This window comes from Populus alba, chromosome 2 (genome assembly GCF_005239225.2).
Source record: "Populus alba chromosome 2, ASM523922v2, whole genome shotgun sequence".
NCBI lineage: Eukaryota > Viridiplantae > Streptophyta > Magnoliopsida > Malpighiales > Salicaceae > Populus > Populus alba.
In genome coordinates this window covers 10,245,376-10,269,330 of record NC_133285.1, presented here as the reverse complement: position 1 = coordinate 10,269,330, position 23,955 = coordinate 10,245,376, and the positions used below count along the sequence as shown (strand labels likewise).

At 32.4% G+C, this 23,955-nt stretch overlaps 3 protein-coding genes and 1 long non-coding RNA gene across 5 annotated transcripts; 1 reads left to right on the top strand and 3 right to left on the bottom strand.

Moving 5' to 3' along the window:
• Positions 1 to 5,281: 5,281 nt before the first annotated feature.
• LOC118063459 (uncharacterized) lies at positions 5,282 to 6,368 on the bottom strand. Its single transcript, XM_035077501.2, has 4 exons — positions 6,245 to 6,368; positions 6,025 to 6,097; positions 5,631 to 5,837; positions 5,282 to 5,526 (listed from the first exon to the last, which is right to left on the bottom strand). Exons 2-4 carry the CDS (start codon positions 6,091 to 6,093, stop codon positions 5,470 to 5,472), a joined length of 333 nt encoding a protein of 110 aa, XP_034933392.1. The 5' UTR covers positions 6,094 to 6,097; positions 6,245 to 6,368; the 3' UTR covers positions 5,282 to 5,469.
• Positions 6,369 to 11,953: 5,585 nt separating this feature from the next.
• LOC118063456 (pentatricopeptide repeat-containing protein At1g05600) lies at positions 11,954 to 14,378 on the bottom strand. The gene is made up of 2 exons (XM_035077496.2): positions 14,228 to 14,378; positions 11,954 to 13,732 (listed from the first exon to the last, which is right to left on the bottom strand). The coding sequence occupies exon 2, from the start codon at positions 13,671 to 13,673 to the stop codon at positions 12,162 to 12,164; it is 1,512 nt and encodes a 503-aa protein (XP_034933387.1). The 5' UTR covers positions 13,674 to 13,732; positions 14,228 to 14,378; the 3' UTR covers positions 11,954 to 12,161.
• A 1-nt stretch (position 14,379) lies between these two features.
• Positions 14,380 to 15,728, top strand: LOC118063458 (uncharacterized). The gene is made up of 2 exons (XR_012169209.1): positions 14,380 to 14,749; positions 15,249 to 15,728. It is a non-coding gene; the product is annotated as an uncharacterized lncRNA (long non-coding RNA).
• A 1,307-nt stretch (positions 15,729 to 17,035) lies between these two features.
• LOC118063457 (uncharacterized) lies at positions 17,036 to 20,032 on the bottom strand. Of its 2 annotated transcripts, none has more exons than XM_035077499.2 (6): positions 19,293 to 20,032; positions 19,036 to 19,168; positions 18,535 to 18,652; positions 18,351 to 18,387; positions 18,007 to 18,256; positions 17,036 to 17,919 (listed from the first exon to the last, which is right to left on the bottom strand). In XM_035077499.2, the coding sequence occupies exons 1-6, from the start codon at positions 19,497 to 19,499 to the stop codon at positions 17,879 to 17,881; spliced, it is 786 nt and encodes a 261-aa protein (XP_034933390.1). In that variant the 5' UTR covers positions 19,500 to 20,032; the 3' UTR covers positions 17,036 to 17,878. The 2 variants fall into 2 exon arrangements, with proteins under 2 accessions (XP_034933390.1, XP_034933389.1); XM_035077498.2 differs by having other exon boundaries at positions 17,036 to 17,893; positions 19,293 to 20,014.
• Between the last annotated feature and the right edge of the window lie 3,923 nt (positions 20,033 to 23,955).

Below are 23,955 nucleotides of genomic sequence, written 5' to 3'. Positions count from 1 at the left end.
ATTTATGGTAATTCAACCATGTTTGTCGTGTTTTTGTTTTGGTCCCTTTTCTTTCAATCATATTCTTTTATAAGAATTTAAAATCAATTGCTTTTTAAATATGATTAAATCACTCAAAAATAAATTTTAAAGACCGAATTGAAAACAGATTGCACAGTGATAAAAGCATAGTAAATATGGCACGCGTTTTAAAAGTATAGCATAATAATTCTATTAATCCACGTTGTTTAGTTCCCTAGGCAATCTACAGCATCTCAAGCCTCAACTGTGTGGGCGCCCCCCTACCCACTTGTTTCTGATTTGATCAGTGGACTCTAATCAAAGGTGCAGGGAGGGAGAACCGGCTGAGATATGCCGAAATCCGGTATAGCCGGTTCCTGGACCGCAATCAAAGAAGAGTTTGTAACATTGGAAGTGCATTCACATAAAGTTGACGACGTATTCACCAACGCATTTGAAATAGAAAATATTGGTGCTTTAAAATTCCAGATGTAATAGTTTAAACCTAAGCTTTGATTGATTTGTAATTTTGATACTAGTTTGGGATGTTTTAAGGTTTATATTTATGGTGCCTTAGTGGTTATTAAACGTGTTAATGGTGATTTGGCGTGTTAAGGCTTGATGTTCGGTAAGCGCAGAAGTTCTTTGCAGCATTATCCTTAATCTCTTGAAGAAGAAACAATTTCGTCCCTTTGTCTTGAAAACTTTCGACCACACCCCTGTTCTTCTTTTTTTTTTTTATCATTTTTCTATAATTTTATTTCCTTAGGATGATTATTTTCGGTTCGATTTGATTTTTATAAAAAAAATTAACTAAATCAAAATTTTTTTTTTTAAAAAAAAACCTAAACCGGTTCAAACCAACTAGTTTCAGTTCAGTTTTTTTAGGAAAAAAACCGGTTTAAACTGATTTGACTTGGTTTTTTAGGTTTGGACTTGGTTTTTCCTGTTTGACTCTGTTTTTTTCTGGGTTTTTTTTGGTTTGGATTCGGTTTTTTCAGTTTCAGGCTTAAAAAATCGAATCGAACCATTTAGTTTTTTTAAAATTTTAATCAGTTTTTTTTTTATAATTTTATTTTTTTTATTATTAGTTTTTTAATTTTCTTGATTTAGTTAGTTTTTTAATTTTTTTACTTATCGCTATGAGTTATGCATCCCACGGGCCTAGCTTTCAAGGCTCAGGCACCCGAGAAGACCTTGTGTAGATGTTTTGTGTCTCTTCCCTTTCCTATGGAACTTTTGCATTATTTAATTACAACTCCCTTTTATACAGCAGGGGGGTGCAATGCCATTATTTCTAATGTGATTGAGTTTTGAAGGGATATATCACGATTATTTCTCAATTCCTTATTCTGTCGTGCATAAGATTTGTTATGGGGTTACTGTTAGTTTTCAACTTTAGTGGCTCTCATTGGGGAAAACGACTTTATTAAGAAAGATCTTATGAGAACCATTAATAATTTTAAGATATATTTTGCCCCTCAAAGGATGTTTACTGTACTATTTTTTTTTATATTTCAAAAATATTTTTTTTAAAAAATTTAATTTTTATTTAATTTTATTTTTTTACTTCAAATTAATATGTTTTTGGTGTTTTCAAATTATTTTGATTTGTTTTTTTATTTTAAAAATGATTTTGAAAAAAATTAATTTTTTTTTACATCAATTTAATGTTTTTAATATTTTTAAATTATTTTGATACGCTGATATAAAAAAAATTAAAATTTTTTAAAAAATTATTTTAATATATTTATAAATAAAAAATAACCGTAATTACAATTTTAAACAAGCTTGTATTAGCATTTAAAAGTAGAAAATACAAGGCTTATACTGCTATAATTGAGTCAGTTTTTATCATAGCTCATGATTTTGAGTTGTAAACATCTTGTTTTAGTGTGTGATTCAGAGTGTGGTTACGGTTGTTTTTTAAAGTATTTTTCATTCAGAAAAATATGTTAATAATTTTTTTTTTTTTTAAAAAAATTATTTTTGAGATCAAGACATTAAAATAATTTTAAAATATCAAAAATATATTAATTTAAAAAAAATAAATCTTTTTAAAAATACTTTTAAAATGCTGTGTCAAACACGTATTTAAAAGGACAAGAAAATCTAGGCCTTTTTTTTATCCAATCCTGTTCCAAATCTAGATAATCTTCAGCTGCTTTTTCTTCTGGAACAGAAGGAAGAAAAACAAAGTTCATTGCATACAAATCTATTGCTTCTTCATTTAGGTTGTTATCCTCTACCTCAAAGTATAAGTAACAAAACTCCTCCTGCTATTTTGAAAGTTCAAATAACTTCTCTATTAACTAAAGTTCATTCCATCTCAAAACTTGTTATTTTAGAGTTTTCATTCTAAATCTTCTTGTCACGTGCCTGAAAATGTTCATGTTAGTAAAGCTTCTTCTAGCAATTCTAGCCCTCCAACATTTTAGGATCCTTAACCATTAAAAAACTCTAAATCAATATGGACATGGTAAGTGTTTATATACATCTTTTCTCTTAATGGATGTTATTTTAATTTATTAACACTCTATTGTAATGTTTTGTAAGAGTAAACTTTGTTATGCAATCCTTTTCAAAATTAATCTCCAGAATAATAATCAAGTATCTTCTTTGTTGAAGTTTACGCTTCTAGAGCTGGTTAAGCATCTTCATCTGCCTATTGTAGAAATCATCAAGATTCATCTATTTTGTCTTAGCGATGCACTATCTGCTCATTCCACTATCAAGAAGCAACTTGAGGCTAATGTTGCAAGTTTAGAATTTGAATTAATGTCTGCAAAGCAAAAATTAAAAAAGATTGCACGTTTTTATAGACTTTGACAGCCCTATAAATATTATATTAGAAAGGGAGTCCGATCTTATACCAACCATTCTATTACTAAATATTTATCATACAAAAAACTTTTTTAATAATTATAAATATTTTTCCTCTAAGATATCTTAATCATTTATTTCAAAAAATATTCAAGAAGATTTAGATGATCTAAATTTAAATTTAGTAGTTACAGATGAAATGAATTCTTTAAACAAAAATAGCACTTGAAAAGTAATTGACTTGTTAAGAAAAGAAGAAAGTACGGTGCAAATAGGTGCTTATAATTAAAAGCAAAGTTAATGGAAGCATAAAAAGGTACAAGGGAAGCTTTATGAAAAAAAAGCTTTACACAAATGTATTGCACTCACTATCAAGATATATTTGCTCATGTAGCCAAAATAAACTTAATTCAGGTGATATTATCTTTAATATTAAATTTTAATTGGGCTTCACAAAAATTGGACATTAAAAATACTTTTTTAAATGGAGACTTGGAAGATGAAGTATGAGCATACAGCTTGAGTTTAAAGAGATAATTGACAAACATAAAGCCTCAAGACTAAAAAAGTCTTTATATGGCCTTAAACAGTCTCTAAGAGCTAGGTTGGAAGTGCAAGTTATACCGGATCATCTTCTAGTTATTGTACCTATATTAAAGGGAATTTAGTTACTTAACGAAGAAAAAACAAAGTGTTGTGGTAATAAGCAGTACAGTGAAGTGAGCATGGCATAGATACCCGGTGAAAGCGTGCTTTCTCGCGTAGCTGTAACATGCAAGACTCGCTTCAATCTGTCTCGGGCACTACTTCTAGAAGTGCAAGCATGTATTGCTCTCTCTTTTGAAGCCTCAATGATGGGTGAAATAGTACTCTCTGATGTCTAGCAACTCTTGAAACATGAGATTTTCTACAGGCAACAATGTATGCAATGAATTCAAACAGATTTCCTTTGCTTTCTTCGGAGGCCATGAATCCATATATCTTCATCAAGCACAGATTCATATGCTCGGGATACATGCTTTTCGTATTCTGAATCAATAAATTCTGACTTTCAGCAGTCGTATTGTTTTCTTGCCAAGCCTCCATATTTTTACTCACCCAATCTTGCAAAGAAAACTCATGCTTCGGTTTTTCAGCATCTAAAAAAGTGCAAGTATAATGAAGTAGCCAAGTGGGTCTTTAAGCTATTTCACCTCTTCCTTCTCCTTGAAAATACATGTCGGAGCTAGCTAGAGAGAGAGGGATCGGCTACCTAGCACGCTTTCACATAAAATGCTTGCAAAGCACACCATTGATTCATACTTTAAAGACTTTAAGGGAGAGATAGTATGAGGTGAAGCAACGAGATCTCTTTAAATCTTTCAAACAAACAATCAAACATACTCAAGAAAGCGAGAGTGTGAGCGTTGAAAGGTAGATGAAAAAACAGGAGAGAGAGAGAGAGAGAGAGGCATGCGTGTTGCTAGGCAAAGAAGAAAAAAGGAAAATCCAAATAATTTGCAACTACATCATCTTAAATTTATAAAAAAAATAATAAATTGTGTGGCCCTTAAAGGAAAGGAAAGGAGAGGAAGGATAGACAATAGATTGGATTTAGGTTTTGGTTCGAGAGTATATCCTGGAAAATGACACTGGAGAGATCAGGGAAAATTTTTTTGACCACCTTCAACAGCACTGATGACTCGCAAGCACACGAATGGAGAGACGTCCTATTTCAAAAATGCCATCAATAATCACCTCGCTACCAGTTCGCTAATCAAGCAGAAACGAGACTATTTACAGCAATGGCTCAGGAGGCACGCTAGGCTTTTCGATAACAAAGGTTTTTACCTCACAACGAGTACATGATCTAACAGCAAAGGGTAAAAACAACGGCATACAAATATTACATGACAGCTTAACTAGCTAATAAAAGACAGAAGACGAAGCATTTAAATCCTCCACTAGAAAAAAGATTAAATACAAAACCAAGCAGTACAGTCAAAACTACACACCCACAACGGAGCATCAGTATTGGAAACCAAGACTTGCACAGGTGAGAGAATAGCAGAAGACTTGGGCATCCAAATCTTGGAAAACAAAATATTTAAAATCCAAATCATAAGGAACTCATTACACATTGGTATTCAACAATGAAATATTGCCGCTGCTTAATATGCAAAGATAACAGGTAATGTACAGCCAAGCACGAGTCCTTGTTTTGTAAATGTACCATGAAAAGAAAATATTGGAAACCAAGATTACAAAACCATTGTCTAAGATAATCTAAAATGCCAATCCGAAGAAATTCTTAAAACAAAAGGCCATTTTGAAAGCAATTTCAAGCAACAATTCTATAATGGCTAAAGCAAACAAGGCAAAAAGATTTTAGATCATACTTAATATTTAAACGAGCATCAACATACTAAATAAAACTACTGTCAACAGTGAAGCATCAGATCAGAATCCAACAAACAAATAAAAAACAAAACTCAACTGAAATACTTCTATTATATCTAGAAGCCACCAGTCATGAAGATAAATATCCAGGATTCTCAAGTCTTGCATTCACGAAAAAAAGTATTTATAATGACAACTTCCAATCAATCCAAAAAGGTATTTAACTACTAAAAGCACCAGAGGACTTGGGCATTCTGCAAGGAGCTTCTAATCAAACAAGCTGAATCCCATATCTTCATCCTCACTTTCCTCCTTAACCTCTTCCTGCAAAATACAACCAGCAAATCACCAGAGTTAGAGAGCTCAAGAGCTGAAAACAACCCACCACCCAATTCAACAACAAATACGACGCTTTCCTTTCTTCTTACCTTCTTCTTCTCCTCAACAACAGGAGCAGCATCAGCAGGAGCACCACCAGCTGGGGCAGCAACAGCAACAGCAGCACCGCCACCAGCGCCAACATTCAAGATGAGATCCTCAATGTTGCGCTTCTCAAGAAGCTTAGCAAACAAGCTTGGCCAGAAAGATTCGATTTGCACATTGGCTGCTTTAACCAATTCCGCAATCTTCTCTGACTAGAAACATTAGTTAAAGAATCCGAGAAAATAGACAGATCCGCTTGAAATCTCAAAAATAACTTTAATATGTTACAACGACGGAATAAAAACTTTTAAAGAAATCTCAAATCCTATAAAACATATGAACGAAAGAACTGAGAAACAGAGCAACGATAATACAATTTATCTAGGGTTCGAAGGATACAGTGATGGGGATGTTATCATCGTAGAGAATAGCAGCAGCGTACGTGCAAGCAAGCTCGCTAACAGACATCTTTCTTTAACCATTGAAAAAAATCAAAGAAAAAATAAGAAATCAGCAGAAAAAGTTTCAGCAATCAACGATTTAAACGCAAAAAAAAAAAAGAACGATTGCATCCAGCTATCTATAAATAAACAGTGTTCCGGAAGATAACTGTGTTTACCTTGTGGAAATAAGATCTGAGGTTGGTTGCTTCTAAACTCTGGCTGCGCTGCTGCAACACAAAATAATCTCTAGGGTTTGGAAACGAGAGGGAGAGGGGGGTTTTAAAGGCAGTGAGATTGGGCTCGAGTGGTTTAAGGGGTTCAGCGTTATAGAGCCCACCTTACGAAGGCGAGGCCCATTATGTGATTCTTATAATGGTAAGCTAAATTTCCATCTCATATATTACCCCTGTAGTTTAGACTTGTTACCTTTTGACCCCTGTAGTTTAGACTTGTTCAGAACCAACCCTCATCATGTTTCCTAGAAGTGCCACGTTGCTGTTGGCAAGTGAATTAATTTTTAAAATCCTAATACTTTTTTGTTGAATATTATCATTTAAGAGAAAAGGATAACATAAGTAAAAAGTAAGGGAAAAGGAGGCGGCAAATTGAGATTGGCTAGTATAAAATAAGAAATAACGAGAATAGAGGGGTGATTTTCAGTAATTAAAAATGGCTACATTAAATAGAAATTATTTTAAACTTTGAGTGAAATTGAGATTTGTTTTTTAACTTTAATTTCTTGATTTGAGTACAATGAAACTTTTTTTTTTTAGAAATACTTCATGATACTCAAATAAAAAAAAATCAAAGGTTAAGTTCAATTTGATCTAAAGTCCAAAATAAATTGAGGTAATTTAAACTTAAAAATAAAAGAGAAAATAATTAAAATTACAAGGAATCCTTCATAAGAGATAATTTTAGATCTCCAGATTAATTAATAGTTAGCGTGATATCAGCTTCTTCTTTTTTTCTTTTTTGGCCTGATATATTTTTTTTTATTTAAATGATTATATTGATTATCGTGCACCTTACTTTTTATTTATTATCAGATTTTTATATCGTATGGCCGGGGGGGGGTAGGTGGGTTCTTTTACTGTTACTGCTATGCGTGTCAACAGTAATTAAATGGTTTATCATTGATGGGGTTTTCTTCGTTTTTCTTTTTCTTTTTCTCTCTTCTTTCTTTAAAATTATAAATTGGTTTTTTTTTCTTGATATTTCAAATTTAATATTTTTTTTTATTTTTATGTTTGATCTTTTTTATAAAAAAAAAATATATTTTTTTAATTTAATCATTATTCTTTTAGTTTTTTTTATTTTTTTCCATAACCTTTTTGTAAAACATTTATTAGTTTTTAATTTCGTCTTTCAATTCAAATTTATGGTGTATTGCTTTTTTCCATTTTTTACTTATTATTGATTTTTTTCCCTTTCATTAAAGTTATATTTTTTTTATTTCACCCTATAATAAAAAAATTTGTAGTTGTCTTTTGACTTATTTTTCATTTTTGTTTTTATCCTCATTCTTTTTATTGCTATTTTTTTTATTTTATTTCGAGTCCTTTCATGTGATCACTTTTTTTTCTTGATTTTATCCTTTAGCATTTCATTTATTGGAGATTGGGTTTTGTGATTTTTTTTCATTTGTGTTGCTTTTGGTACAATGACCTTGATCACGAATTTGAAAAGTTAATGGAGATTGACATTTTTTTTTATGGATTATTTTTTTTTTAATTTCATCGTTTGATATTAGTTTTTTTTAGAAAAAAATCAACTTTGTGGTTTTCTTACTGAGTTATCCTAATTTTATGATCTAGAATGTAGGTTTGATAGGTTAACCCATGTTGTCTCACCCCTTGTTGTCTAGGTTAGATATATATCATGCTAACTTAGGTTAACTCGATCAGGTTTTTTTATTTTTATTTTACCCAATTTCATTTTTTCATATTTAATTAGCTAAAAAATAAAAATCATCATTTTTCTACTTTTAGATAAAGGTTTTTTCACAAGTTATTATGATTGCTTTTTTTGTCCGTTTACTATCATTAGTTTTGTTTTTCCATTTGATTCGAATAAAACCAGCTTATTTGAACAGTCATATCCAAATTGTTGAGTTTTTGTTTTTTTTTAAACACTCTTACAGTACCTAAATATCATTTTTAATAAAAAAAAAAAAATCAAATGGACTCGCGGCATAGCAAATGCACTCTTTAATTACACTCTATACTAAAAGGCATCAATGCCTCTTTATTGTTTACCTAGATACAAATCACTGTGAATTGGAGTAATATAATGATAGAGTTGTTCTTGCAAAAAAAAACTTGTTAAGCATGCAGTGGAGAGTGAGATTGTCTTTTCCATGAGATGTATTTGGTATTGAAATGATGATTGAGAACAAAATAGTCAGTTTGGATTTTGCTGGGGCATGATAAGATTGTTAGTTGGGCATGGTAAAATTGTTTGCCTCTGACACTAGGGCATGGCATGGCTGCCATACCTCAGGTTTCCAAATCATGCAAGGCAACCAAACCTTAGGCTCTGGGGTCTAAGATTCAAACTCAGGGTTTTTGGGTCTGCAAACCCGTGCGCCAGGGTTTGCAGACCCCTATAGAGGTTACAAACTCAAGTGCCTAAGTTTGGCTTTGAAGAGGGGTCCAAAACTCTTTGATCTGGTGTTGCAGCCAAACCCACTTAAACTCAAGTTAAACATGTTTAATATTATTATTTGTATTATAAATATTATTATTTTATTATAAATAATATTATTAATATAATAATTAATAGATTTAAAAAAAAAATACTATTAACATTGACAAACAACCATAGATTTGATTTGAAGGGTAAAATTAAAAATTATTGTTCTTCTAATTATTATTATCATTAACAAAATTGAAAAAAATATTATTACTATTGAAAACAAACCATAAAATTGATTTGAAGTGATTAAAAACTATAAGAACTTGGGTTAGGCGAGTTTATTATTATTATTATTATTATTAATAAATTTGAAAAAAAAATATTATTACTATCAAAGAAAAACCATAACTTTTATTTAAAGCGATTAGAAACTGTAAACTTGAGTTAACCAAGTTTAATATTATTATTAATATTATAAATATTATTAAATTTGAAATAAATATTATTACTATAAAAAAAACATATATTTGATTTGAAGGGTAAAATCAATTATTGTTATTATTATTATTATTATTATTATTAACATTAAAAATATTATTATTTTTATTAGAAATATTATTATTTGTATTATAATTAATATTATTAATACAATAATTAATAATTTTTTAAAAATATATTATTAATATTGAAAAAACAACCATAGATCTGATTTGAAGGGTAAAATTAAAAATTATTATTATTATTATTAAATTTGAAAAATAATATTGTTACTATTGAAGAAAAACCATAAATTTTATTTGAAGGGATTAAAAACTATAAAAACTTGGGCCAAACAAATTTAATATTGTTTTAAATATTATTAAATTTTAAATATATATTATTACTATTGAAAAAAACATAGATTTAATTTGAAAAGCAAAATAAATTATTATTATTATTAACTTGGATATCACATCCCCTTCCAAACATGAGAAACTTGGGGTTAGAAAAAGAAAACCTGACCAAGAATCTTGGGTGTGGCATGACGCAGACCTAAGTCCTTTAGGCCTTGTAGCCCCACCTGACACAAGATTATAAGGTCTAACATCTAGACCCAAGGCTTTGGGATTCAGCATCTGGACCCAAGATTAATAGGTCTGGCGTTGCAGCTAGATCGAATGCTTTTGAGCCTTGCGTTTAAGAGGGATCCAAAGCTCTTGGCCCTGGTGTTGCAGCCAGACCCATTTAAACTTAAGTTAGACAAGTTTAATATTTTATTACATACAAGGTTGTTAATTTTGTCCCGGTTGGCATTCTGTTTTTCTTATTGAAACAACATATTTCGGTTCTATAGCATTTTAGCATATTGTTTCGAGGCCTTACGCGCGCACTCGTACCATTTAAAATATGAGTTCAATATATATAATTCCAATTCAAATTTAAAGATAAATTAACTTCAAATTATGCAATATAAACACAATATCAAGCATCAAAATATAATTTTAAAATTTAAAACATTCTAAATAGTCAAGAGTCAAGACTAAAAAGAAAAAGTAATTCAACACAAATAAAATGCTAAAATATAAAAAATAAAATAAAATGTTTTATTGAAAAAAAGCAGAAATAAAAATTATAATCATATTGTTAATGGATATCTAAAACAAAGTTAATATCATACTCAATTATATCATTTATATAAGAGTCGAAGTGAAATGACCAATGTCTAATACATCAAACATATAAAAAGTCTTCGCAAAGGTATCCCTTATTTATGAACAATAAAAAGTCCAAATAAACTTTCAATTATAAGAGTCCAGCTATGTTCCAAGAAGTTCCCCTATTTCCTGTTGCCTAAGTCCTAACTTGAAAGAGTAGTAAACCCGATACGTTAAAAGAAATACATTATTTTCCTAAACTTGACCTTTTAGACATTAGGGTGTTTGGGAGTGTGGTAGCGGTTGCTTTTCAAATAGCTTTTCGTGCCGAAAAGCATGCCAATAATGTTTTTTTATTTTTTAAAAATCATTTTTGATATTAGCACATCAAAACGATCCAAAAAGTACAAACCGTACTCAATTTTAGCAAAAAAAAAAAAAAATTTGAATTTTGGTGAAAAGCCGGTTTGGCCGCAATGCCAAACAGATATCTATGTGGTTGTGGTTATTTTTTAAAAATATTTTTTATTAGAAAATATATTAAAATAATATTTTTTTTATTTTTTAAAAATTATTTTTGATATCAGTACATCAAAATAATCTAAAAAAAAAATTAATTTAAAATAAAAAAAATTAATTTTTTTAAATACTTTTAAAACATAAAAATAAACAAAGCCAACATATCTATCGGGTATTAGCAATGAAACACAAAATAAAATCCAAAAAGCAGCCTTTCACATAAGAAAATCCCACACAACAATTTCATTTACAACAAAGAATTACAGAAACTTAATTAGAGAAATGTGAAGAGAAACAATAAAAAAATTAATGAAAATAGTTATCTATCATAGTAACTATTCGCGGCCAATCTAAGCAAAAATAATGTAGATTAACTAGGAAGATGTAGTTGAAACAAGTACTCTACAAATCATGCATACTCGAATTTAAAAAAAAAAACAAACCAGAACAAAATAGATGGAACAAAGCAGAAACATCTTGGTCGGGATTTGAATAAAAAATTCAGAATGACCCAAGATTATGAATAAAATGAAATTTATTCCACTTATTTTTTTTTAAATGATAAAAGGTATATAAGTTATTCTAACCGAATAAAAAAGAATTTACACCTTCATTACCTAAAGACACCTTATTCCACATTTTTTAAAAAAGATTAATATGATTGTTTTAGTCAATTTATACATCCTTAAAAAAATCCCATGAGCTCTAAAGTTAACGACCATATAAACTTTTAGTGATCCTAAGATTTATGAGACTCAAGCTAGTACTTTCTGAAAAAACAAATTCAAAATCTGATCAATTAAACTACACCCATCAGTATTACTAAATAAAAACTAACCACCCATGCACAACTGAACCTAAACAAAAGGAAGCAAAAAAAGAAGAAGACAAATTTTCGTGAAAAGGGTCTTAACAACAAAAAAACCCACTTTATATTTTTACTATTGAATTTATTCTATATGATAAATTAATGAAATACAACATAAATATTTTTATTCATTCCAATTCCAAGTTTATCTTAAAAAGAAAAAAAAAATCTCAATAAATAATTATAGAATTATTTTAGAGATTTTTAAACTAAGTCGAGAAATAAAATTATCAAATATAATATTTAATTTTCTATAATTATTTATAGAGATTTTTAATTTTCTAAACTAAATAAAAAAAAAAACTAAGGAAAATATATTTCCCTTCAAACATCCTGCATCACTACTCGAACTCTAATTTGTGAAGAGAGACGGAGAATATCAGCGTGGACATCTAATAGGACAAACTTCATGTATGATAGTTGCTCTTACATGCGCTATGAACTGATAAGCTGATTAAATGTCTCACAGCTAACATCTACAGCAACCATATTACAACAAACAGAAGTTACCAAGGATCTCCAAACATAAAGTTCTGGTAACTTATCCTGGCTGACCATCTCCTCTAACCACATGACAGCTTCATATTGCCTGCCCATGGAGGAAAGACCCCTTATAAGGATATTGTAGGTGTCAGCTGGTGGCCAAAATGATTTAATTAACATCTCTTCCAAAACCTTACTTGCTTCAACAAATCTACCATCTCGACACAACCCATCCACTAAAATGCCGTAAGTTTCCTGATTGGCAACACAACCCACCTGCTTAGCCATCCTTTTCAAATAACTAACAGCGATTGCTGAATTCCCTGCATCACATAAGCCTTTCAATAAGACATTATACAATCTTACATTTGGAACACTATTTCTCTCTACCATCTCCCTTTCAATTACATTAATGGCTTCACCACTCCTACCTTGTCTACACAATGCGGTGACCTTCGCTTCATAAGTCCTAAGTGATGGCCTATAGCCTCTCTCTTGAGTTTCATCTAGCACTTTATCAGCCTGACCAGTCTTGCCTTCACAGTAAAGATCAACAGCCATCGCTGTATAACTAGCCAAACTGGGAACTCCGCCTCTGATTAGCGCTTCATTAATCAAAAGCTTTGTGGCTTCTATATCTTCACAATTATTGCACTGACTAAGATCAAGACGGTGGCGGTATCGCTTAGGTGCCTTCAGCCCCTTCCTTAATATCTTACCAAGGATTTCCAAAGCTTCTTCAACCTGCCCATTATCACATAAAGCATCCAAAAGGGTTCTATATACTACGATATCCTCTCCGCTTCCCTTTTGAGAGATCCTCCAAAACATTGAGTATAACAAATGTGTGGCCTCGTTTAGCCTTCCATCTTCACACAACCCCCTCATAAGAATTCGATAACTATCCCTATTCGGATAGCAACCCTGATAATCCATCTCTTGGAAGACTTGCAATGCAAGGTCAGAGCGATTACGTTGACAAAGAACATCCAATAGCAGGTTTAAGGCACGAATGCGAGATTTCACTTCCCACCCACATGAGTTCTCCAAGAAAAAACGGTGAGCTGTTTCAAGTTTTGATTCCTTCACCAATATTTGCAAAAGGGTATTGAAAGATTCAGTCCAATTTACACAGTTGAATTTTGGAATATTCTTGAAGAGTGAGACAGCTTCACTTATTTGGCCTGCACTCGCATAGGTCTTGATTGCAGTAACAAAGACTGAATCTTTGCACTCACAGGAATCATCGCGCATCTGATCAATAACCTCTTTCATCTCAGCAATTCGGTCTGAGTTTCCAAGGATGCTGATCATGGTGGCATACACAGGACCATTGTGGTGATAGCTGGGGTATTTGTCTTTTGCATCCTTGAAAATCTGCAACGCCGTTAATGGATTTTTCTGGCTCCTCAAAATTTGAGAGAGTTGTGTTGGTGTTAGAAGCCTAGGCCACCTTATACTCATGGCAGCATAAGCATTTAGTCAATAGCTAGAGCACAGTGGAACACTTTTCATTAACAACCCTGCTTGACATTGAAAAAAAGAAGTTATAGCAGAAGAAAAAGAAATGCAAACAAAGGAACCAAGTCTTTGAGTTCTAAAATGATTATCTTCAGAAGAACAGAAATAGCATTTTTTTACCAGAAAAAAAAAATGCGATTGTCTTTACTTATTTGACCCGCAATTTCAATGAGAACTTCAAATCTATTTAACGATAGGCAAAAACCAACATGGCTGCTTTAATTCAAATTAAACATCAGCTGAAAGCTATGAAGGAAGCCGATGAGACCTTTTTTTTCTTTGTTTTATCCGATGAAGGCATGACATAACAAATGATCGAGCTGAAATTATCTCAAATAAATTCTATATTATAGCCAAGAATAATGCATAACCTGTTTAATTTATGCAGAAATAAAGAATTATTGTAGCATTTATGAATCAATACAACATAATAAAAGACTAATGCATTAGTCTTGGTTATAATATAGAAGGTAAGTTAGAAACCAGAATAAACCAACCTTAGGTGCAGACTTGCTGGCTTGCTGCTGGTGTTGCTGGCTTGCTGCCGGCAGGTCTGCTGCTAGCTGGAGATTGAAGAAGACTGAAGAAAGCAAGAGGGACACAGGAAGAGAAGGGGAGATTCGGCTGGAGAGGTAAGTAAGAAACCTAGTTTTTCTTCAAAAAAAATATAGGTGGGGGTATAAATGTAATTTTTATAAACTTTAAGGTTATGGGTCGGGTTTAGACAGGGTTTCGGGTCGAGGACAGAGCAGTATCGATACCCTATCCACACCTGATTTTTTCACTTCAAATATTATCCAACCCGAGCTAACAAAAAAAAAAAAAAATCATTCCGGTAAATTCAGGTCGGTCTTCACGGGTGAAATTGTCATCGCCAAAATGGAGCTGTTAAAACTTGAGGGAAATATTGTTTTATTATGAAGGGAAAGACGTCGTTTTTGGCCGTCAACACAGTCATCATTAGGAGGCGGTAAACCGCCATTGAAGTAGATAAGAGAGTTTCATTGATAAGGCATCAGGTGCTCTCTCTCTCTTGTATATTTTTTTGAACAAGTTAATTCCATGTGTTTAGATTTGCGTTACAGGAGTTCTTTTGAACAGGTTCCATGTGTTTAGATTTGCAGGGCAGTTTTTCTTGTTTCCTGGGTGTTGAGGAACCATGTTGTGTTGTGTTTTTTGACCATTGCATAATATGCTTGTCATGTAACAGCTGGTATGTTTGGTTTCTTTGGAAGAAAAAGATTTTTGGATATTTCTGCTTGAAAACATCCATTCAGCTTAGGTGTCTGTTACATAGGTTTCTGATTGTTTTGTTCTTGTGTCTGTTTGCTGCATCTTGTACCATATACTCTAGGAAGCTCAAAGGTTAAGGAGTTCGAGAGACCCATGAGACTAGCTGCATTGTCTACATACTGTAATATGCTTGATATAGTCAATTTTAGTGAACTTTCTTTGAGCATAACATAATTTTCCTGTTTTGAATTAACCAAGTTTCTTTTAATTTCACTTTTTACTAAGAACTTGATGCAACCATGAAATGACTGCCTTTCTAGGAAGCAAAGCCTCTTGCTCTGCACTTCCTGAGGGTTAGTTGCTCTGCTTATAGATTATGCTCTGGGTGCTACCACATGTTCTTCTGTATGATAATTTCTGTAGTATTGCATGTCAAACAATAGAAAAATTTGATCAGAGACAATCGTTCGTTTTATTTTGGCTGTTGTATTAGGAAGGAAACTGTTTGAGCTTGGACAGTAGTATTTCAAGAAGCTTGGTTACTCGTTCCTGGATTTGTACACAAATGCCAAATTTTTAAGTGAGTCCGCAGCTTTTATCGAATCTATCTGCTATGAATAGAGATGGCATGTACCTTGTAAATTTGGGGAATATTTGAGATCCGAAAAAGATTCATTTTGTGGCAATTGTAGAGATGAAAGATGCTTTGTCATTGTATGAATGTCTAGATTTCAAGTGGTCTAATGGATTTCTTCTTCCCATTTATTTTGGGGCAACATCTACTCGAATTTTTGGGTAGACTCTTGAGCATAGAGAAGATAAGATGTCTACTAATATTGTGTACTACCCTTTAACTTCCACTTTGTCATCAAACCTAAGGTATGCTTCCACAATATTTTACTATAACATTTAATGTTATTAAATCTGATCTTGCTAACGGGTCAATATGGTGATTCACATAGCCAGGTTTTAAATTAAACTGGATAAAAGTTGAGTTAGTTGACCTAATCAAAACTTGTTTTTTTTTAAGAAAAAAATCAAAATGATATTGTTTTAAATTAATTTACGTTAATCAAAGCTAACTTATTCAATCCATGACTCGGGTCTTAGGTTAGGTCATGAATAGACCTAGTTTAATAACTTTGTTAAACATTAGTCCTGTTGGTTGGCAATGACGAGGTCAAGATGTGTTGAAAACTACGCGAGAATGCTTCCCTACCACAATTTGAAATCATTTATTTGCATCGTGAAGTTTGAAAAAAATGTTAGACGTATAGCCATGTGAAGCAGAAGTGATAGAATCTTTTCTGGTATGCTAGCCTAATTGTGTTCTTGAAACAGCTTGTAGATGCGCTGGTATTCTTCTTCCAGCAAGAACATGTCTCCAACTCATGTTGCTTTATTGTATGCCATTATCGATTTCAATCTTGCATCGGTATCATGACCTTCTCTGTTTGAGATGAGTTACGGAAAACTCAGTGCATTGCTAGAGAGGTAGACTCGATGATTGAGTAGCTAGAGCTTGCAGGTTGTTTGGGTACACAACTCACCTGATGCTTTGTACAAAAAACTTGTAAAAGATTTCCCTGGTAATCTTTCGCGGATTTATTCCGCCTTTGCATTAGAACCAAGTTGCTATGAGAATTGGAATCCATGTTTAGGCGAAAATCATCTTCAATTGGTAAGCTAGGCAGCAGGTTTTGTAATTTTCGAAATCTCCAGAAACTAACAAAAACCTCGTTGGAGACCGTGTGATGAGGAGAAAAGTAAGAACCTATGTTCATTAGCCATTGACCATGGACGCATTATCCATACCAATGATATTAGTTTAGATTCGTCTCATCATCATTTGTTTAGCAGAAACTTCTTCACCCACTTCCACATAGAATTCCAACTGCCACGGCCATGTGATGCAAACCCGCATGCCCAACTTTGGAACAGAAAAGGTACCATCACCCATTTGACTCCCCTTTGCGAGATCCCCTTGGATTCCAAACGCACACCCCAAAAGATGTGATAATGCAAAAGAAGGGATTTGAATAAGAAAAGAAATGCAGGATGAAAGCAAAAGATGAAATGTATAGGAGATGATTATCTGTAAACAGAAAAATATAAGGTGACAGAGACACCATCTTCTTTCCCCCGACTAATGTTCTGATCCTATTATAAAAAAGCAGTCAATCATGAATAATGAAGAAACAAAAAATAAAATAAAAATTACAAGTTAATGACTGAGCTATCCATAGCCCAACTTTCTTGTTGACCAATATGGGCTCGAAAGATATAAAACCAATCTTTGAACCCTGATTGCTGCCAAATATAAACAGGAGGAAGTCATCGGATGCTCTCTGCCTCCGAGACGTAACAATCTGCTGATTAGTATCTGAGGTAGAATCCAATGCCAATATTGGATTCCACCTTATGCTAATACATGAAATGAATATGATTTCTTTTCCTAGTTAACGCTAACAACTGCTTGAGACTCCCTAGTGTCCTAGACCGAACATGTGTGATGATGAAGTTGATAATGTCGGGGGCTTGAAAAATTGAAAGAGAGTTAGTGGAGTGAGCTTTTGCATCTCAAATGCCTGTTTCCATGAAATGAACAATCTGATGCTGAATTTTTGGATTCTTCTGATGTTATGCTAACTGATGATCATGCATAACCCTCCTTTTGAATCAGTGACATGAAACAATGTTTTCCTTATTCCTTCTTCCCCATTATGTTTTTCTTGGTCTGCGATTTGTGGATGTTGTCAGTCCTGTGAGAAGACGACGAACTTTCCATACTTATTATTTGGTTGGTGAGTTTTGTTCAGTAGCTGTTCCAGAGGCTTGCAAAGCACCTGTTCCTGCTCCCGCCACCCCTGTATTTGCTGTTGGTGCTACTGCTGCTGTTGTAGTAGTTGTCATAGTCATTGTGGCTGCACCTGTTGCAGGTTACATTCAAATGATCCTGTCATTGGCCTTATGTTAAGTAAACTAGCATCAAATGGATAAATTTGAGTCATGAACAAGTCAGGGAAATTATTAGAATGAACACCTGCAGTTGTAGTCGCCATTGCTGCAGAAGAAGGAAGTGATAAGATTCCTGTAGAGCCAAACTGCTGAGGTAAATAAGGGTACTGTACCATTTGGGGATATTGAATTCCAAAACCGTGTGCTTGGCTGCTCTGTGCATACGGAGTGTAAAATGGGTAGAAATTGTGTTGGAACATCCCTGGTGTTCCTGATGCCCCTCCAGTGGTGTAGTAAGGTGAGAATTGCTGACCTCCATAAACACCATAATAGCCCTGCAAACAATGCCATAAGACTCTGGTCAAACAACGCAGATGAAATTGGTTGTACAAGACATTAGCTATACAAGTATATCACGTCAATACAAACCAAGGGATACATGGCATCCTGTGAATATCCAGTGTACCTGTGCGATGACAGGAGGAGGAAAAGGTAGAATATGATAAGATAATGAAAACAGAAAATTGAAAACAGAAAATTGAAAGCATGTTAAAGGAGAGTGAAATTGAAGAAAACATTCCCTGGTGACTTTTATTTGTTACTGTTTACTTACCCATAAGCTGAATAAGGAAATGAGTATTGACCAGTGGGTTGATGGTTGTATGGAGCTGCGGATCCAGGATAAGTAGGTGAAGCCACTACTCCATGTACTGGTCTAAACCGTCCTGTGCCTGCGATTTCATTTTTTTCCCTTAAGTAAATACTTTAATCCTCTTGTTCAGTGAATACAGATCTACATTTCAGTTAGCAAGCGGACGAATAGAGTAATTATAAGCTTGTTACAGCTATCTTGCCACGGTTTTTAAAGACATAATCAACATGGAGTGCGTTCAAAAATTGGAATCTTTACATGTTTTAAGAATGAAAGACAAGGGCATTTGCCCCATTTTTTGCGTTGTTTCATGGAGCAATGTTGGTTGAATATTCAAGGGATAGTTAACTTTTGCATAGAAAGTGGATATATATATACACACACACATTGAGATGAGCAAAGTATTCTAAAAAATATCTGGGAAGGAATGGAAAGGATATGACAGAGAAGAGAGAAAAGGACCGTGTTGAGCGGTTGGTGGTCGAGTCTTTTGTGCACCAAGTGATGCAAGATTGCAGTTTGCCCTCCTTCCATCGATCACCGGAGATGGGTTTTGACAAGCTCTCATGGCTGCATCTGGATCCTTAAATGTAACCTAAAGAAACAAGAACAAAGACCCACTTTTTACCGAATCATGCAGAGAGAGGAAGACAGGGAAATATACCCCTCGCAAAAGGGAAAGAAAAAGGAAGGATAAAAAAAACAAAAAATGGGCTTACAAAGCCATATCCCTTGGATCTCCCTGTATTCTTATCTGTGATAACAACAGCCTCCAGGATCTCTCCAAACTGTTCAAAATAACGCCTCATGGTGTCTCTCTGTGTCTCCCAGGCCAAACCACCAACAAAGATTTTGGTAAAAGTCGTGTCATTGTACTGCCCTGAATTGCCACCACCCACCATCTGAAATTGCCTTTGTTGAGCCATGATGATATACAATATTGCACACCAAAGAACAAAATACAAAGAGCAAGGCCCGGATAAAACAAGAAAAAAAAAAAAAGAATGTTAACGGAAGAACCACCCTCCAGCCGGAACAAAAATCAGTAAAAGACCCCCCAAGAGAGACCAAATATAGAGAGAAATACGAAAAGACGGTAAATAAAGCCAGAAAGAGCCGTTTGTTTTGGTGATGATCACATCAATCAACAAAACAAGCTCTCTTTCTTTTCTACACACACCAAACACTCGTGTGCCTGTCTCTCTATCTATATCTCTGTCTGTTTTTCTTCCTCTTGTTCTTGTTCTTCTAGTTGTTGTCTTTCTAATGCTTTAACTGCCACTTTTTCACAACCACAACTCCTCAGATTCCTCAACAACGATACCCCTAACGAGAAAATCATTACTGTTAAAGGGAGAGAGAATAACAGGAGAAGAGAAAAGAAAGAAACCCTACAATAAATAATAAGTACTATATTTATATACCCGAAAATAAATATATAGCATACATAGCACAAGAGAAGGAGAGGTGATAAAATTAAGAAGAAGGGAAAAGGAGAAGACAAAAAAGCCGCTAGTGGACACCCACGACAATAGTAGGCAAAGGTTGTCCAATGAAATGTTAAGAACCAACTTTTTTTTTTTTTTTTTCCTGTATCAGCCACTCTCTCTCTCTCTCTAATATTATGGGAAGACTACAAACCAGTCCTACCCTATACAGCCACTGACAAATAAGCCCTCAACCCTCAAAGTAATTTTCCATGAGGTTCACATATTCACCCCTGTTAACATCACAACCAATGATACTATTTCTTGAGAAAAAACGACAGTTTAGGTGATGGTCAGAGTTTGATTCTTTTCGGAATTATTAGAAATTTTTATAATTATTAATTTAAAAATTTATAAAATTAGTTGAGATGCGTAAACTAATTTAGATATTTATATTAATTAAAAAAAAAAACATTATAAGATACTGGATTGGTGGGAAACACCATCTACTGCAATGTTAATTTATGATCAATTGTCTTGTGATTTCTTTTGTTGTTATTTTTACTTGTGAAATACCGTTGCTCTGAAAAAATATAAAAAATGTGCAGATAATCTCAGCAATTGTAATCACTTTACTCATTAACAAGGTTTTGCTACGATAATTAGCCTTTTTTGGGGGATGGAAGGAAGGAAGGAGATGGCGGTAGGCTCAATCAAATGCTTATTGTAGATGGTTGTAATTTTATTTAATGTGTTCTTATATTTAATTAATCTACAGAATCTTTTTTTTTAAAAAAATCCCTTCTTCATATATGTTTTTCTTTTAGAAAAGACCATGCAAGATGGAAAACTACAATATACCTGATTTTCTATGCATTTATTTAAAACACACAAAAAACAAGTCAGATAATAGATTATTTTATTTTGGGTGTTGGAATTTTTTTTTTAAAAGTATTTTCAGAAACTTCAGTTCAAGCTTTAGATGTGGAAAATTTTATGAATAAAAGAATCATGAAGTTGCATTTTGTAAGGCACTCACATTCTGATTGGGAAAGCTATAGCTGGCCATAACTTTTAAAAAACTACAAATTATAACTCCTGAAAATGATACATGGAATGAGCTGTGACATTATTTTTTAAAGCCACCGCCATAACTAAAATTACACTCATAATCAAACTAATGATCCCTAAATGAACACTCAAAATTAACGAAATATTAAACCCCTACAAAGGCAATGCACTAAGCTTTGGGGATTTTTTTTTTTCACTGTGATACAATTATTTTTTTAAAAATTATATAGAATTAAATTAATAATTTTGTTTTGTTTTGTAAAGTAAAATCACTAATTTAATCCTAAAAATACTATAATTTAATACCTATTACTCCAGGATATTTTTATATTTTTAATTTTTTATAATAATATAATTACTTTGATATTTTTAAAGACAAACTTAATTAAACTCTCATATAAGGGTTTTTGTTTTCATCATTTAACAATTTATTTTTTTTAATTGAAATTTTCAAGGTGCTAAGAGGTATTGATGTAAATTACATTTCTTAAATATAATTAAAAAAAAATGGTGAAACGTGCATGACATACATCAGCATGTGGACGGCCCCTGCATCATTTAAGTGGCGCGTGAGGGGCAATCTGGCCATCAAATATAGGGCAGTATTTGAAAGGTATTAACATCCTAGTCAAATAAGACAGCGTGTGAGTCAATATTCATAGCGGTTTAGAATCAACAATTATTTTTTTCCCATTCTTTCTCTCTCTCCCTTACCTAGATTTTCTCACCAACTCCTTAAAAATTCAAGAACAACCCTTTAATTTGTTGATTCTTCAAAATTGATTTTTTTTATTGTGATTTTTTGATCCTGAATAATTTATTGGATTAGCCCACATTATTTTAATTGTTGTTTTTTTGTTTTGGAATCATTTTTTTCAGTTGAATTTTTTTTTTTATTTCACCATCATTTGCTTTTTTTTTTTCCTTTCAAATTTAATCTCTCTCTTATTTTTATTGTCAATTTTTTAGCCTTGACAAGTTTTTTTTTTCTTAAATCATGAATGATTTTATTTTTATATTATTTCACCTTGCTTTGTTTTTTTTTTCCTGTGAGATTTAATCTTTAATTCTTTTGATTGCTAACTTTTTTTTTTTAAATTTATATTTTTAAATTAACTCATAATAAATTTATTGATTGAAGCCGGATCCAGGATTTCACGGTTTACGATTTTTAAAATTTGACCAAGTTTAGAATATCTGTACAAATTTGCTTGTTTCTTTTTTCTTTTTCTAAACTGATTTTTTCTTATTTTTATCCTTTTTTTGTTATGTTTTTGCATTTTGATTTTATTGGTACAAACTACAAATATTTTTCAATTTCATCCCTATGATTCTTTAATCTTTTAAATTTGATACTCATTTTTTTAATTGCTATTATTTTGTTTAGTATTATTTTTTTAAAAAAATCAAATTTCATCCTCCTAATCCTCCTTAACTGTTTTCTTTCAAATTTTATCCTCATTTTTTTATTGCTTTTTCATGTTTTCTTATTAATAATTTTTCAACAATTTCATCATTTAAAATTAAATTAATTGACAATTAAACTTTAATCCATGATTCAACAAGTTGCTAGTTTTGTTTTTTTTTTTTTTTTAAAAAAAATTAGACCAAAGCTTAAGATTCTCAGATTTTCTTACCCCCCCGTTTTTTAAAGTGATGTTTTCTTCTTCTTCTTCTTTTTTAAGTTTTACCTTTCTAACTTTTTATGTTTTTTTCTTTTGTTAGATTAGTATTGTGTTATTTGATAATACAAATAGGCTCATGTATGGTTATTTCATAATAGTTTACATTTTCCAGCTGATAAAAAAAAGTCAAATTATTTATAGAATAGTTTATTATATATTTATTTAATGAATAAAAAATCTTTATAATAATAATATTACAAGCTTTTATATTAAACTAAAAAACACCATACCATCATAGCTAACTTATTCGTCTTCTTCTTCTTCTTTTCTTTCATTATATTTTTTCCAATCTCTAGCAAGCCCGCGATAAATAAGTGAAGCCATTATTTTCTCTTATTGTTCTACAAGAAATCCTCTCTCTTCCTTGTTGGCAAGAAACCCAGCCAACCACAGTGACAGTTCGTGGTGTAGGGCCGAAGAAACCGAGCTGAGCTTAAGCAGTTTTATAAGGATAATATAATGGTAATTTGAGAAATAAATCTTATAATTTGAAGTTTGTTTGTTATGTTTGAAGTATTGGTTTTGTGGGTTTTAAGTTTAGATTTCCATTGTGCAGGATGATGATGATCCGATGAGCCACGAAAGCACTCACTCATACTCTCCTCCTCCAATCTTCCACCACCACCACGGAAACCACCAGTCTTCTCTCCTCTACCTCCTTTTTTATAACTACCTTCGTATTTAAATTTAAATATAACACTACGATTTCCACTGAAAAAGACACATAAGCATTGATTTTCCTTTGGCCAACATAATGTCATCTATAACTGAGCTTCAAGCTCCATCCATGGTCTAAATTGCCTAGCTATTTCCAGGAAAACACTGCAAAAGCCTAACAATTATCTTCGTCTATTTCTTCAGCTTCCTCAATCAATAATTTATTTTCAACTAGTTTCACCATGATGGTATATCTGGTGCTAGCAAGAAACTTCACAATTTTTTTACCAATCGTTGTGATGGCAGAGAAAATATGGTGATAGCATGTGATTCTCAAGCCTAACTTGGGTTTCTTTAATGGAAATGTAGAGGGATTAATCATTAATGGAGAGGCGCCGAGCAACTTTCGGGACAAATAAGAAAATACTCGGAGGGCTTGGGACTGAATCGTCATTATATAGATAAGTTGGGGACTGATTTGTAGTAAGGTTCGATAATACTATACATATCGATATCCGACACCTATTTGTCGGGTGGGTCAG